At 35.7% G+C, this 17019-nt stretch overlaps 2 protein-coding genes across 22 annotated transcripts in view; one reads left to right on the forward strand and one right to left on the reverse strand.

Moving 5' to 3' along the window:
* RIMBP2 (RIMS binding protein 2) overlaps positions 1-9434 on the forward strand; it is a 159631-nt gene extending 150197 nt beyond the window's left edge. For 9 of the 18 annotated variants that reach the window (XM_068654282.1, XM_068654289.1, XM_068654295.1 and 6 more), the window contains 5 exons: positions 740-805; positions 2183-2286; positions 4192-4263; positions 5383-5517; positions 7888-9434. In XM_068654282.1, coding sequence (XP_068510383.1) covers positions 740-805; positions 2183-2286; positions 4192-4263; positions 5383-5517; positions 7888-8076 — 566 coding nt within the window. In that variant the 3' untranslated portion in view covers positions 8077-9434. Of the gene's footprint in view, positions 1-739; positions 806-2182; positions 2287-4191; positions 4264-5382; positions 5518-6102; positions 7001-7887 lie in introns of those variants that run through there. The other 9 variants (XM_068654284.1, XM_068654291.1, XM_068654287.1 and 6 more) reach the window with 3 other exon arrangements.
* Positions 9435-11178: 1744 nt separating this feature from the next.
* PIWIL1 (piwi like RNA-mediated gene silencing 1) overlaps positions 11179-17019 on the reverse strand; it is a 133469-nt gene continuing 127628 nt past the window's right edge. For all 4 annotated transcript variants that reach the window (XM_068654306.1, XM_068654304.1, XM_068654303.1 and 1 more), the window contains 8 exons: positions 16915-16987; positions 16366-16566; positions 15971-16074; positions 15372-15442; positions 14593-14746; positions 13580-13705; positions 12238-12385; positions 11179-11497 (listed from right to left, as the gene is read on the reverse strand). In XM_068654306.1, the coding sequence (XP_068510407.1) occupies positions 11381-11497; positions 12238-12385; positions 13580-13705; positions 14593-14746; positions 15372-15442; positions 15971-16074; positions 16366-16566; positions 16915-16987 (994 nt within the window). In that variant the 3' untranslated portion in view covers positions 11179-11380. The remainder of the gene's footprint in view (positions 11498-12237; positions 12386-13579; positions 13706-14592; positions 14747-15371; positions 15443-15970; positions 16075-16365; positions 16567-16914; positions 16988-17019) is intronic.

A 17019-nucleotide genomic window follows, 5' to 3' on the forward strand; every position in this document is an offset into this window, starting at 1 on the left:
TACTGAAGTCAGGAAGTTGTTGATACAGAACACCTGTGAAAATGAAACCACCAGTCCATGTAATTCCCTGTAATTTTAATTTTTGGCTGTTTAAGGGATATTCTGCAAATATCATCTTTTTTCATTGCACTCAACTTGCAGTGGTTTCTGAAATAGTTGAGAAATCAGAAAGTCTTTATCTTGGAAAGAGGGAGACAATTTGAGATTAAAAATGTAAGGTAGGGCAAAATTTCTAAGCACTGAGTTTTATTCTGAGACATTTCTGAGAACTGTTAGCAACCTACCCCCAGCAGTTCACCTTTAAATATTTTAGCTATTCAGAAGTACCATATACTTTTTATTATGGATTTAAATTGTTAGTCACAATAAAAAATAAATTAATTAAAATAAAATTAAAAAGAAACACAAAAACCACGGTCATTAATGGATTGGGGAGAGCAGTTAGTCTGGCTTAATTTTAAACTAAGTACAAATTCTGAATAGTAAAGAGATCCATGTGCTCAGATCCTTACTGTCACGGTGGCTGCCCACGTGGATCTTTTAGCAGAAGCAGGTTCTAATTGCTAGTCTGTCTCATGTTGTTAATCATATTTTTAATGTCATATCAAACACTTTACATTGCTGTGTTCATATGACTATAATTTTCTTAATCCTTTGCCCACATTAAATCCTTAAAAGCAGAACTTTGAACAGCTTCATATCTTCTCTTCTTTTATTTGTATGCATTCCTTTCCTGAAGTCAACTGTGACCGTTTCAAAGAGAGCACACGCTCTGTACACCGCAGATCCAGAAAGTCTAAAAGAGGTCTGTGCTAAGAAACAATAACTTAATTCAAGCTGTAAAGTAGCTGAAATGATTTGAGCTGTCTAGATTTATTTATTTTTTAATGCTTTTTATCTTTGGAAATCAGCAGTCGGAAAATAGTGTCACATAGCAAATACATACGGAATCCTTTTTGGATTCTTTTCTTGGTCATAGAGGGGCCCTTGACCCTGGACTGTGGGCAGTGTCTTGCCCCAGAGAAGTATTCCAAAATCAAAAGTGCTCTTCTGAGGTAATCACTTAAATATGGGTTGATCCAAGTGTTTGGGAAACAGGGGAATTGGGTCCTGCATCTCTTACAGTCCACGCCTTCATTTTGGATCTCTCCTTGTGTATTGTAAAAATCCCTTGCAATGGTAGCTGGGAAGGTAACTCCAATCCACCTGCTGCAGAAGTAGGTGATCTCTGAAAGCTTCAGTGTCAGCTGGTGAGCAGTGTGAAAGCTGCGAGTGCATGCCACACTCAGTATTTGCTCCTACATCAGCTGAGCCCTTAATGCCCACTCTCCTGCCAGAGCAGTCATAGGGTGCCTTCCAACCCCACGTTTCCTTTGTCACACTGCATAATGCTCATCAGACCTGCCCTCAATGCCTGTAAGTAGCACTAACAAGCATGTTTCTTTGCTACAGCAATCATCTGCAAGAATCATGCTAATAATCATTTGAATTTAAAATGTGGCCCATTTTAAACTTCTCTGTAAATATTCAGTAGCAAACAGTAAACATGTCATCTGGTTCCTGTAAACTATTTTACTCTTTTCCTTCTGTTCCTCCACAAAGGAATCTTAAACAGTACTTGTGAATGGGTTCTTGTAGTCAGTCTTGAAAATACTGCAGACCACTTACATGATTGGTAACCTCTTTTGTCTTGGGACATCTGAGAGTGTCCGTTTCTCATTCCAGTCTCCCAGCAGAAAGTTGAGGAATAATTTCAAGCACAACACTCCTTGTGATTGAGAGGGGAGGGAGGGGGGGTAGGTAGTAAAAGTTTTACTAAAATGAAATAAACCAGACTTCTGAGCATTTACCTTTACATACCCTGATAAACTCTGATTCTTCCAACAAAGGATGGCAGTAAATTTCGGAACGTTGATTTTGCAGATATATACTGTGTGGGGATTCAAGGGCTTAGAATAAAGAGGGCAAGACAACTGTTAAGTTACTTACAAAATGCACGTGCTGTTTTGAAACTTTCATCTGTGTTAATAGGTTTGATAACCCATGGTGTCTTACCACTGTGCTAGAGAAATACCAAATGCACTGTTGTGAACGTGATGCAGGGAAAAATTGCACCTTGTGTTTTGTGTTCAAAATAACTTTTATAGCTCTCCTTCCCTTCCTCTCCTTGTGATTGGAACAGAAAGAAACAGACGGAGTGGCAGACAACCTTCAGTATCTACAAGAAGGATGGTGGCGCTGTATGACTATGATCCAAGAGAAAGTTCTCCTAACGTTGATGTAGAGGTATTGACATAACTGTTTACTGTGTTTACCATTTGTGGAATCCTAATTTAATTGAAACATAGTTGGTCTTAGTAAGCACTATTACGCAAAATCAAAAAAATCAGAATTACAAGCATTACAAGCATTACAAGAATTACAAGTCAGATATTTTCAGAGATGTATATATAGTAAAGGCTTATAAATTCTGCACAAGTCAATTTCTGATTGTTCAAATACCACAGAAACATAGAATGGCTTGGGTTGGAAGGGACCTTAGAGAGCATCTAGTTCCATCCCCCTAGATGCCACCCACTAGATCAGGTTGCTCACGGCCTCAATTTGTAATATTTATTTAATATGGATCAATGCAGTCAATTATAGATATATGGTTGTGCAATGTGTGTGTGTGTGTCTGCGCATGTCTCTATATATAAAGTTGATAAGGAAAAATGCATGGAGTTATAAATAGTAGGGAATGATTATTTTCCATTTATTGTTTTCAAGTTTTCTTCATATGTTACTGTCTAAGAAGATGATTATTTCTGAGTAGTGTTCCAGCTCACACTGACAAGCTGATACCAAAGCACACTCTCTATTGTCTGTATCATGCTTTACCTTTCCTCAAAATGTCAACCCCCTTCTGCAATGCAAACCAGAACTTTATAGTACAGTGGAACAGCATTCATAATATATTGTATTTTTTTTTTCTTAATTAATGTATCTGAGCTTTTGTGACTGTGTCTTGTCTTTAATCCTTTTTTTTTTTTTTTTTTTTTTTTTATAACAATGTAAAGATATCTTAAGTGACCACTGAACATTAGCTAGATCTTCATTTAAACAACTGAGCATTAGCTAGATCTTCATTATGGGTTTATCTTCCATTTACCTACATGCAGTCTCCCATCTCTCCATATTTGTCATCAGCAACAATGGAATCACTTTTTACATTGTCTTTGATGTTACATGGTAAGTCCCACAACCAAGACTTGATGCGATTTTCATTTATATATGCATTGTGGTAAGAATGTCAGGGTACACTCAAAGCGCTAAATAAAATGCTGAAGACCTAGGAGCTTCCTCAGTTATTCATATATATTTTTTTTTAATATACTTTTTAAAATTTCTTTGTAGAACAACTTGGATTTTTTTTTTTTAAACAAGAAAGTAAATTTTGAAACAACTGGGACTTAATACATTAAAACTTAGCCAGAGTTGTCCTATATTTCTTGGTGAACCAAATCTGATTCTAAATTATGGTGTTACAAAATAGTTTGGGCAATAAATCAAATAATTGCAACATACACATAGGAAACATCTTATTCATTCTCTTTCCTTCCCATGGCCACAAGAAATTAAAAAATAAATTTAAAAATGAATTAGATTACATTTAAACCCCAGGCAATTAAAGAGATCAGTGTATTGTTTGCAGATTGGAGACTGGAGATACTTGTTCTAACACCTTTATTGAACAGAATCCAGTTTAGTCCCACAATTTCAGTTCATATTTCAGAAAGGAAAAAAAAAGAAATCAACATCCTCAGTTTGTCTTGTAGACATTAGTCCTGTTTGTGCCTCGTGAGTGACGTTAAGGTACCTGTGAAGCCATGGAGTTCACCCTGCTCAGCAGAGCTGGCTTTAAAGTTTGTTCAGGTTGCTCACAGCTTCATGCAGCTGAGTTTTGGGCAACTCCTGGGTATGGTTGCATTCAGCGTGTTTGTTGCAGCAAGTCTTGTGGCTGTCTAGAACCTAGTAAGAGAGGTGCCTAGATTTAGCATTCTAAAAAAAAAAAAAGCTCTTAAACTTCAACTTAAAACTCAGTTTCACCAATTCTGTCTTAAAAGGGAGGGAAAAAATATTAATGGTGTTACTGTTAATGAAGAATAAATGTTAACTTTTGTTTAACAAAACACATTCCTTTTTCCGCAGGCTGAGCTAACATTCTGTACAGGGGACATTATCACTGTCTTCGGTGAAATTGATGAAGATGGATTTTACTATGTAAGTTGGCTTCTGTTGGTCACTGCTACAAGCTGTCAGCTCTGGGCCTCACTGCTCCCGCAGCTGTGCAGTAGAGCTGAACCTGAAAGACTGCCCTCCCTAAGAGAACAGTACTGAAGTTGGCTCACTTGCCACTTCATTCCATTTTTAGGGATCGCTGTTGATGTACCTCAAAGTTGTCTCTGGCATTTTATATTTTTGCCTTATATAGTTTGCTGGAAAATGTATAATTTGATCACATGTATCTATGTGAATGACTGTTAGTAGATAAGGCACTTCATCTGGGAGAAAAACCTCCATGCAGCCCTGGCCGTATGAAAAATGATTAGTTCATTAAAGTAAATTAATAGTTCAGTATTTCAGTTTTGAGCACTGGGTAACTGTTCGTGCTACTTTGCCATTCCTTCAAAGCAGAAGAGTTGTCTCCTGAGAGACAATGTTCCAGTAGTAGCTGCCAGTCTGCATCCTTTTAGTTTTTCCACACGCACAGATAGCCACAGGAATAATTTGATTACCTCAGAAGTGCTTTTAGGTTGTGAAGCCTAGGACACTTATCATTGATGCTGCAGTCGTAAGGACCTGAGTCTAGAAACTGCATGGGATTTCAGTTATCATTTCTCTATTGCTTTTAAATAATGCAGGCATTAATTTTTTCTCCATTATGCACACTAGCACTTGTGATTTCCAGGTGTCAACGCATTCATTGCATTGGAACTCTGAGCGTGCAAGTTGGTCAAACAGCATGAGAATTCTCACATACAAACCCATTGGGAATGAGCTTTGAGTTGTCAAGTCATAGTTCAGACTTAACTGCACCAAAATGAAAAAGCACCGTGTCACAATCTGTATAAAGCAAATTGGATGAGCAACTGAACTGCTATAATACTCAAAGCATGTCTTAGTGTCACCCTGAATTATAGACAAATGTGCTCATCTGTTTTTATTTGATGGATAGTGTCCACTGCCAAATCACAGAAATAGAAGCAGGAAAATCTGGCTTGTGTGACCTTAGATGGCTATTTCCTCTTCCTCGCTGGCTTTGACATGTAGTCGAAGTATTTCCTTACCTTATTGGCAACCTGCATTTGATTTAATTCCCTGAAATGTTCATCATTATAGGGTGAACTTAATGGACAAAAGGGGCTGGTTCCTTCCAACTTTCTTGAAGAAGTGCCTGATGATGTTGAAGTCTATCTATCTGATGCACCCTCGCAGTATCTTCACGATACACCGATGCGTACAAAAGCAAAAAGGGTAAGCAACCAAATAAGGAAAACTTAAATTTTTATTTTCCATTCCATTCTGTCTCATAATTTGGACACGACTGTTAACATTTTAAATCCACTCGCCCATTTTAAATTATTTAACTTTCAAAATATATAAAACATTAAGAAAAAATGACTTTATCTAGGTTTCCACTAGCCTGAAACACTTACAAATGAATAATCTAAATCTAACATTTGACTGCAGTCATTAGAGAATCTCAATTATAATTTGACTTTATACAGCTTGTCCCTGGTGAAAGCAGTTATTGTCTAATGCATCTGAATGACTCCTACTATATGCACTAGTTAGATGAAGGCAAAAGTTCTTGTGAATGAGACTGGTATGATCCCTTTAAATACAAATAGTAAATGCAGCTGATTGACAGTGTTCAGTCTTTTAATTCTTAGATTTCTTATTCCAACTGGCACTGATAATTGCCCAAAGACATCTCTTTTATGAAAAACTAATCATGTTTAGTGTCTCATTTTTGGTTTTGTTTCATCACTGCAATACTTTTATATATTATATATTTTATATATATTTTTATTTCTTTGCTCATCTGCTTGGAAACAGAAGAAGAGTGTTCATTTCACACCTTAATAAGGCAATGTAGCCTTCACGTAAGTGAGCAACTGAAGATACCAATAGAGATTTCAATTAAAGCTACCTGGCTATCTAATGCAAGTCTTGAAACTTAATTGTGGGGGAAAAAAAAGAAATATGTCTCCAAAATGAGTGGCCACAGAAGACCAGGCTGTATGCTTTTGCTCTATCTAGTTAAGTCAACTTAGCTTTTTAGGAGACAAATCCTTTAAAAAGGAATTCTTAGAAATAAGTAAATTAGACCTCAATTTATGAAGGTCAACATTTGGAACATATTTCTTCATGAGCTAAATGTTTATGTTTACATAGAAAAGCGAGTTTGATGTCTAACTACCCTACAAACAAAAGCTGCATATTGCATTGTTAGCCAATCTTGGATATAAAAATTCCAAGTTCCTATACCAAGAGAAAAGCACAACACCCCCAACCCTTAAAGAACATACAAATGAAATGTATGCTGGTGTATACTATAGTGTACAAGAGTAGAGTTGGTTTTGAAACTCATTACAGTCAAATATAGCTACTTAAATTATCTGCCTTTTCACGATCAATTATACCTCAGTTTGCTTAAGATTGACTATTTAACAATTCTGGAGGAAGGAAGAAAAAAAAACTACATGTGGTACACTTTACTTGGATTTTCCTAGAAAGTGCACATTTAAAATATCAGCAACTGTTTGGTTTACCAATGCAATACAAGCGTCAATATGAAACATGCAGCTCACTCAATGAATGCATTAGACTAAATATATGGTATCTTCAGGTGTACGTTGGGGTGCTTTACCAAGTTGTTTTTTTTTTTCATTAGAATTAGACCTTGATTTAAAATCAAAGTAGGCTTGAAGCCCCTTTGCTTAACTCGCTGTTGCACACACCAGTAAATTGCTAATATTTTAACTTGGACTACACGATAAGACAGGTCCCTAAAGCATGGATTCTAATATGACAATATCATCATAACAGATAGTACTACATTTTATCAGTAGGGCGCTGTAGTTAGGATAGGATGAGTGTAAGTAGTTTTAGCATTTTCATTCAAGTGCTTTTGATGATTAAAACAAGTAAGTCTCTTAAAATATTTCGGAATGCTGTCATTATTGTTCAAGTATTCACCTTCATTCAGCAATCTCACAGCTGCAGCATACACACTGAGCAGTCAGGGTCTTTAAGCTTTCTTTGATTGCAATTAAGGTTCATTTTAGCTTTTTTGTTTTTCTTTTTTTCTTTCTTTTTCTTTAAGCCAGTGTGCCATCTTATCAAATATGTATATAAAGTATGCTAGTCACTTTTAAAGAAAAGGCATTTAAAGGACAAAAAGTACGTGATCATGTAACATTTGAACTAATTTCTTCTGGAAACAGCTTGGTTTCTATAGAGTGATAATCCCTAGTAATTAATACATTTACTTTTCTTGAATCCATAGCTGAATGTGTCCCTCTTCATTTTTGTACTAGCATAGTACTGAAATGCAAAACTCCTTTTGCGGCTTTTGTGGCCAGAACTACAGCAAAAGAAGTGTAGGCAACTCTTTAAAAAAGTATAAGCAAACTAGGGCTCTATTGGCATGTTTTATATTGTTTATACTTTTTCTCAAAATTTATATATTTGCTATATGCCCATATTTTAAGACACAGAAGAAATGAACCAGCCCTTTTGTTTAGTGGGTAATGGGACAAATAATGTTGCCAACTTTCTTGATGATAATAGCTTTTAAGCTTTCAAACATTCAATAAATTATAACAATGTACCTAATAGGTTCCTCCTGAGAATACAGGTACAGCAAGGAGAGCACCATCCCCCACAGTTCATCTCCATTCTGGGTCACCTACGTCATCTATGGGTTCTGGTAGTCCCGGGAGAGGCAGGGATATGTCCTCGAAAAAGAAAAAGGGGCTGCTTTCCAAAGGCAAGAAACTGCTGAAAAAACTTGGTGCAGTGAAATGATTCATGTACTCCTGGACAACTTGTAAAGCTTCCAGTTTGTGTATTTATTTTTTTTTAAATGTCAAAACTAGGGCTTTCATGACTATGAAGTACAACTTTATTAAACCTTTGCATTTTTAACTCTGACATCAATAGAATCATGTGAATTGCTTAAAACAGCAAGAAAAAAAGCAGGTGGATGTAGTGTTGCAAATATTCCTTTTCTTCAAAAAGAAAAAGTTGTAGGATTAAGACAAGAAGGACATGATTTTAGTTGAAGTCTATTCAACACCTGCAAGCACACTGAATAAATCTCAGCCTTTAGTCTCCTTTAACCATGGGTCAGGTGAAAAAGAAAAACCTGTTCACTGATTTCTGGTCAAGAGAGATCACCCCATTCTGTCTAATTTTAATCATTAAAAAAAAAAAAGTGGTCTTGAAACTCCTAGTTAAAATCAGCCTTGATGTTTTGCCTTATTAATGCACAATGATTTGTACTGTCTAATAAATATACAACATATACTTTGTATGTACTGTGTATTCAACTGTCCTCATCTTCCCTAAATCATAGTAATTTAAGATCAAATATGATGTTGCTAATTCCATTCCATGTATGATACAATTCTTGAGAGTTTGAAAGTACTGAGCAAAATGCTTTTTTCTTTCTTTCTTTCTCTTTTCCTCTCCAAACCAAAACTCCCATGTTTCTTTTGTCAACATATTCACTAAACTGAAATCAGATCCAGTCTAAGTTGTTCAGAGTCTCACCCCCAGTTTCAATCATACAAATGTCACAAACTCTACTTCTGGAGTTCCTGGTTCACTATTCTAAATTACCATAAAAAAAAAATAAAGAAACCTTTACTTCCCACCTTGGTTTCTGGTGGAGGTGCAGTCCTAAGTTAAAAGGCATTTTCATATTGTTGATGTCAGATTCAAGATTAAGTGCATGTCTGAAGTCAAAAACTGTGTTATATACACAAGCCGTAGCCAGTAAAAAGGCTGTAAAAGGTGATAAAAATACTAATTGCAACATTGGCATCTCAATAAAAACAATCTTACACACTGATGGCAGTCATTGGCTGTTACTATTTTGTAATTCTTGTCCATTTGTAAATTGTTTTTACTGTTTATACATACTTTTCAGACTGCCTTTCTTTTTGTAATTTATGGAAGGTTTATAAATGAATGATCAAAGCTTCCCCATTGTGTCTTCAGATGATATTGTAAATTACTGTAAGATATTATGTGCTAGATTATACCATTTAATTAAAGAAAATAAATGGCCTAAATTTGTGGTAAAGTACCGTGTGGGTGTGTGCATGTGTACAATTGTTGTGTAATATATTTTATATAAATAAATAATTTGCTATTTTGTAGAGTGCAGTATGTTTTGTACATCTACTGTATGTGCTGCTGCTTATTGTGCTAGATGTCCCTCCCTCTCTAAATCTAGATGCAAATGGTAAGAGACATGCACAAGGATCCATTCATTAAGGTTACAGTACTGGTGCAACCAAATACTGTACCCATACAGAGAAGAAACAGTATGCAGGAGCCACCTTCTGCCTCTCTATCGCTGGCTAAGGCAACAGGTGCACTAGCTCCTTATTTACTGACCTCAAGTAACACAAACCATACCAGGAGGAATACCCCTGACAAGCATAAGTACATTAGTATATGTTATTTTTTCCTAGTTATGTAAGTAATACAGTACAAAAATATGGCATCAATAAGATGAACTCAGTTGCCTGAAAACATGCCTCTCTTCATTACAGATTTAATATATAAGAAGGAGGGTGGTAAAGGTTTTTTCTTTGCTAGGCTGAGAAAATTAACAGAATAGAGGTTGTAGAGACTCCTCATTTTTCTGAGCTGTGGTAGGCCGCTGAACTCCACTGCAGAACAAAGGCTCATGTAAAGCAGAAACTTTCAAGAGATTTTAAAAAAAATTACACTAGCATGTCACATTGTATGCCAACTCCAGTCTTGAAGTATGTAAACAAATAAAGGATTACAACAACTTTATTCAGATCTTGCAAAGAAGAGGAACAATGTTCACAAGTTAGTTTCAAAAAACAGCACTAATCCAAATACTTCCACATGAACTAGTTTGAGTGTGAATCAGGTAACACATCTGAAGTAGTCAGAGTTTTGGTTTACAAATTAAGCCACTCCTGCTGAACAGTTACCACTAAGAATCTTAGAACTACAATCCAAAGTGATACCTAAGCACTTCCAATTATTTGGAATTGAAAACCCCAGAAGTCCTGTGAATCGTAATACTTTTTTTTTTTTTTTTTTAATAACTCCAGTCAGTGCTGACACAGACACTGATATCTTTGCTGGAAACGAACTGAATGCTTGCTAAATGAGAAAAACAAACAAATGCTAACCTCAAAATTTAGCTCATTCCAGTTAAAATCTGCAGTTGTCTATAACACTCTGCAATTAACATGAAGTTGCACAACTATGCAAAAGCATATTGATAGTCTGTGCTAAGCTACCAAGACCACATAAGATCATTCAAGATTAATGAAATCCACCCTCTTGTGGAGTGAATCCTGCAGTCAACGATAAAGGTGTTCTAGAGTTGTAGTAAGATACAGAAGTAATTTTGCCTGTGACATTTCCCAAAGCTTTGGTATACTTAGAGCTCCTTCCTTAACTATGCCATTTTGAAAAATCCTATTCCACTTCCCTCTATTAGGCAGAGGCGTGGGCACAAGACAGGTTTTGATTTCTGTGATTCACCTATGAGGGGGCAAGCATTAAAAACCCATCCACAGTTTTTTTTTTTGCAGCACTTTGCAATTTTAATGCCTCAATAACCAAAAACAGCAAAACATTCTTTTTTTAAGAGGTGGATAATATGAAATAGTTAAAAAGATAGATAATTTTGCTCTTATTTTAACAGCCAAGAAAGCAAGGGAACAACAATCACATTTTTGATACTAGAAGATTAATATGCTAACTGAAGAAGCTTGGATTTTGGTCAGTGTAACTATATTCTTAGCTTACAAGATACAATTCCATAGCAAACTTTACCAAAACCATAAATAAAAGTACTGATAATATTTTGAGAAGAATCCCCAAAACACCTCAATCAACAAATACTGAAAATATTGAAAATCGTGGTTTTTATTCAAAATGCAGATCTGCTACTTCAACCTTTTTCCTGCTACAATGAAGTTCCACAACTCCACATACTCATCACTGCATGTGTCTCAAAGAAAAAATAAAAACAAGAAAACCACAAAAATTCATACAATTGTATATTCTCTAGAAAGGAACTGCACTTTGTTTTTTAGCTGATATCTCAACTTCAAAGATAATAAAGTCTGTCTGAAAGCAAAAGGTTTGGTTCTCTGTGAATACTCTGACCTACAAGGAAAGCCAGCTTATGGGCATACTGGCAAGGAGCAGGTACTCTGATAACACCCTGCAGAAGGGGGAAGAAAAAAAGGAATTACTTTCAAGTAATTTATCAAAGCATGCCTTCACTGTAACAAAAAGAATGCTGGAATTCAAGAGTTTGGACAAATGTAAAGTTTAGATTCCCTGTCATTTATGCAGATTTGTGAAACAACATTACTTACACTGATATGCATTAAGGAAGTGCTTTATAGAAGAGTACAATCAGATTCTCAATTCCATTCCCCACCTCCCTCCAAAAAAAGCATGTCATTCAGGTTTTATATTCCATGCTGTATCTCAAAGAATGTGGGACATGTAAGTCATGTGACATATTTATGAATATTAAGATAACAAATCTACAGCATGTTTCAAGCATGAGCTGACTCTGGGCTGATCTTGGTATGCAACAGAAGAGGCCCAACAGGAAATTTAACAACACAGTTCCATCTCTACAAAAGTTATTGCTGGGGGTAACAAATAATCACTTCATTTGTGTTTCTGACATAGAATTTAGGGATAATACTCAAAACATCAATGATAATGTGATAATGAAAATTCCTTTAGTCTTCAAACTTCAGAGAGACCAGGTGATTGTGAGAGATTAGCTCTCTGATGGCCACTCTAGGTCCAGATGCATAGTTGCAGACATTTGGGAACTGCATGGGTGCTTTAAAGTTAACTTTTCTCTATCTTCTTGTGGGTTGTTACTACACAGAGGCACTCAGTTTATGAAGAATACTATAATTTCCCCAAAGAAATACTTACCGACCAGTTATAGTACATGTGGCAAAGTTTGTAAGTTAAACGTTGCACGTGATCTGGTTTCAGTTTGCTAGTGTCATATATCACATTATAATGAGTGGGTGCAACACAGCCATTTCTCACTGCCTGACTCACAATAAAGAAATCGTACCTGTAATAGAAGAAAAACCCTAAAGTCTTATACAGAAAAAGTTTTTTCCTTAGATCACATGGTGCATATGCAGTAAGCGCTGAAGTATTCCTTTTCTTTGGTCACTAAATAGTTGGTTCCCTCTATTTTTGAAAGGCCAGAAGACATGGAAGAACACAAGGCATCTGATTAGATGCAGACAGAGACAGTTGTAAGGCTGTGAAGGTCTTAACCCTTCATCACATCGGTTTTCCTCCCGATCTGCTCCACCCTGGACATACACTTAGCTTGCACTCCTCATTTGTGTTTTGCTACTACACAGAGATGCTTCCATCTTACAAGAAAAATACCTTTTCCAGAAGAAATACTTAACTACAGTACATGTGTACTAAAGAATATTACAGTACACTAGCATCCAAAGATGGCTCAGGGTGTTGGTAGAACCAGAATCACTATCAGTAAGCTAATCAGTAAACTATCAGTTAAATACACACACACAAAAAAGGCAGAACTAGCTATTGAACTATTGCTTTCTGTGGCAGTGCATATTCTCTCTCCTATGTGCTCCAGCATCCCTTGAACAAGTCCACCATACCACCGTCTACTGAATAAGCTTTGCATTTCCTGGGTACCTGACCTAAGTTCCACAGAATGTCACGTGAATGAAGACAAATGAGACGTGTGTGTATGTTTCATCCATACACACACGACATTGTAATTTTAAGTTGTCTTCTATTAATTTACCAGCCACCAAAAAAACTTGAAAGTTTTGTCCTTAAAAAGGACAAACTTTACACACAACGTCAAAACTACACCCAGACAAATTAATTTCAGTCACAGACTGCTGAGTAATCCTATCAACAGGATGTCAGAGACAATTTAAAAATCAAGAAGAGAAGCACCCAAAAGCAAAACAAACACACACAAATACAAAGCACTTATATAATACTCCTATATTATATAAGAGTATTCATATATAAGTGCTAAATATTGAAATACTGCATAATGAATTAATAAAATTTAAGTTTACCCATTTCCCATCTGCGTGTTTACCCATTATCCATCTTACCCATTTACACATTTACATGTTTAATACCATTTATTTTCAAAAGGGCATGTGTGGAAAGCATTCTTACATTCAATCCCACAGACAGTTTAATACTGGATATATTTTATTATCAGGTTGCTAGTAAATACAAGAATACACTAACTTACCATTCTGGTCTGGTAACCTCAACATCAACAACAGTACCAGGGGGTGGGTTTTTAAGTCCTCCACCAGACTGTGCAAAGAATCTGGTATTCACTCGTTTCTTCACAACTATCACAGTAAGTTTTGGACTAAATAAGTGAAAATAAGAGAAAAAGAAAAACAAAGAAAAAGGGAAAAAAAAAACTGTCCTGAAAAACTGCACTGAGACTATTTCAGTAGCAGATTGTCTGCAGTTTTCAATTAAAATTAGCTCTAGAGTTCTCCAGGGCATTAACTTCCAAGATAAGTCTTCACTGTTTCATTAATTTAGATTAAGTTGGACTTTCAGATTTTTATCAGATTCAGATAATTTCAGATTTTTTGGTTTTGGTGCAACATCCACCAAGTCAGTTTATATTTGATTTCACAGGGAGATGAAAGACAGAACATAAAGGAATCTTTCAAGTACAATGCTGATTCTGCCATCTCTCTCCTCTATCTTTTACATATGGAAAAAACTGTGTGTAATAGTATTTTTTGGAAAAAAGCAAGCCATTACAGAAATGAAACAGAAGTAGCAAGTACTTCAGTTTTGCCTAGTTTGAATTTTTTTCTGTTTCGCTTGCCTGTCATGTAAGGAAGTAATTTCATCATTCAGTGCAGACTAAAAAAGATCAAATTGAAGACATGCACATGCAATACACAGTCCTTTCAGAATTGGTAAGAGAAGTAGACCTACCATACACATGAAATACTAATCAGGTATGACCTACCAGTTGAAAGGTCTTAATTACCATACATCAAGAACAACTGATACATGCATATGCACTGAATACTTATGTGGTGTGTACAAAAAAATTCCTATTATTACAAGTTATGGATCTCCAACCATGTAAGCAATCATCAGAAAAACAGTTACTTGATGTGAAGCAATAAGATGAAAAGAAGAAGCAATTGTCATCAGTAACTGCTTTTTCTATCTTAGATTGTCTTTCTCTAGTGGTATGAAAAAAGGTGCTAGGGAACACAGACTTACGTGTAGTCTTTGCCAACAGTCTTCAAACAATCCAGAAATTGAGGCACTTCGTAATTAACCAAAGTATGGAGTTGTCCATCTCCTACACCATCCCGATACACAATAATACGAGAGGGCAAATACTTATTCCACTTGAACCAATCTCTTAGAGCAGCTAAAAAAAAGTAAGTTGTAAAGGCACTTCTGAATCTGAATTGCCAAAGACTGTTCAAAAATAACATACAAAATAATCACAAGGAAGAAAAAGAAACATATTCTCATGGTTATATAATGTGAACATATCACAGCAGCAAATCAATACTCAATTAGAAGTACCTTTCATTCCACCCACTGAAGACTTTAGGGCTGCCAATCCACAAGTTAAAAACAAATACCTATCCCAGAAACAAAGAACAACAAAACCACATCTATTTTAGAATCGTTGCTTCCACCTGCTCTGCATGATAATTTTCTTAGAGATGCCAACAAGAAAATTGTTTACTTAAAGTAGAATTAGTTCTGATCTCCTTTCAATCCATCTCCTGTAAAACATTCTTTGAGGTGTATTCTATGAAGTATTTACCCATCATTAAAAAAACGTGAATCAATGAAAGAACGTATACGAAATGATACTAAATTTCAGCAATATTTACAACTATTTTTAATCTTTTCTTTTTTTTTTTTTTTTTAAATCTAAGTACAAGTTGGCAATACTTCCTCTTAAGGCAGCTAAAGAGGTGTGTTTTGAGAAAGCTAGCTTGTCATGCCTTAACTTGCTCCACTAGAACAGAAAGCCTTACTTTGCAAGCAAGCTTTGAGACCATCCACAAGTTCTTGCCCACTACTTTGAACAACACAGCGTGAGAACCACCTGTGAATAACAAAATAAAAGATAACATTTAAGGCACTTACTGGACTTACTTCAATTAAAAAAATATTTTTAAAATGTCTTTGCACATTTAGTCATTATGATTATTGTGGGTCAAGGCAGTCAGGAAAGAGTTTGTATACTATAAGAATGCTCCCCCTGTAAAATCCTTGTTGTAGACCAGTACCTTAGCACCATATGAAATTCTTATACAATAAACAACACTTTCATACAAGTCAATTCAAAAAGGTAAAGAGCTTGTCACCCCAATGACCTCCATTCATCTCAGCCCTTGTCCCACTATTTGTCCCCTTCTGTCAAGCACGGTGGAAGAAGGGCAAGACTAACTTTTCAATGGATGCAGTGCAAGGAAGCATTCCCAAGTGAAACATACATTCCTAATCTAATATTCTAATTGTTATTAAAAATGTACAGTTAAATCAATTCAGACACTTACATGATAGCCTATCACAGTAAAGCCCCTTTTCACTTAAGGGAAAGATAAAATTTATTTTGGCATTCAAATCTTACCGTGTCATTGTTTGATTCAGGCTAGCAACAAATCCTGCAATTGACTGCTTCCCAGCTAAAGTGTCATGGTAACAATCAATTCCAACAACCATTACTTGTTTCAGCTGAAAAAGAATCAACAAAGAACATATGATAGATATGCAAAAGCACTTATCACCTCCATCCTATAACTTATCAGGATCATGACATAAGCTTAGCTGTTTCAGTTCATTTCAGTAGACCATGGATGCTCAATTCTTAGAACTATATTCCTCTTCTGTCCAATTGAACTTCAGGCCCCTTCTCACAGACAGAACAAACTCTAGAAGAAGTATTTGCTTTTTTATTTTATTTAAAAGGCTTTTTTTTTCCCAAAAATAAGACTGAATAAGGAAAATGAAAAAAGAAATACATACTGGTATCTCAACACTCCAAAGTTCTCCACCCATTTTACAGTTCATTTGCAAGGCAATCTTTGTCGCTATGGCCAGAGTAGTCTGAGGCTTGCTTAAAGTGCGAGCAATCACACATTGACTTGGAATGGGACAATCCGTACAGAGGTATTTCTTGATAGCATCATACTTATCCTTTCGGGAACTAGACAAAATGCAAACTGCCTTTGAAGGGAGAAAAAAGTTTTTAAGAAGCTAGATTCTCAGATTTACATAGCAGTTGTAGTTCTTTCAAAAAAAACAAAAACAAAAACAAACACTTTCTTACTCTTGAGAAATATTCAAACCAGCTATCTGATAAGTTTCAGAAGCTATACTTCAGAGTCAAGTACAAAGGCTTTTTAAACAGAAGGATAGTGACAGATTGGAATTTGAAAAGGAGTATGAGATCAGGCATGTAGGAAACAGTAAATATTCAGGAACCAGGAGTTTTTATTCCTAAAAATTAATCCACTAGTGTTAAAAAACAATGGCAGATTAACGTGCTTTGAAATTATGGATTAAAATACATACTATGTTTGTGTCAGGAGTGACACTTTGCTGTAAAACCCGTAAGTAAGCTTCTGTTCTATCATCCACTTCAATCCTGAAAAGAGGAGAAAGCTGTTTTTTCTGTAT

Source organism: Anas acuta, chromosome 17 (assembly GCF_963932015.1).
Source record: "Anas acuta chromosome 17, bAnaAcu1.1, whole genome shotgun sequence".
In the NCBI taxonomy this organism is placed as follows: Eukaryota; Metazoa; Chordata; class Aves; order Anseriformes; family Anatidae; genus Anas; species Anas acuta.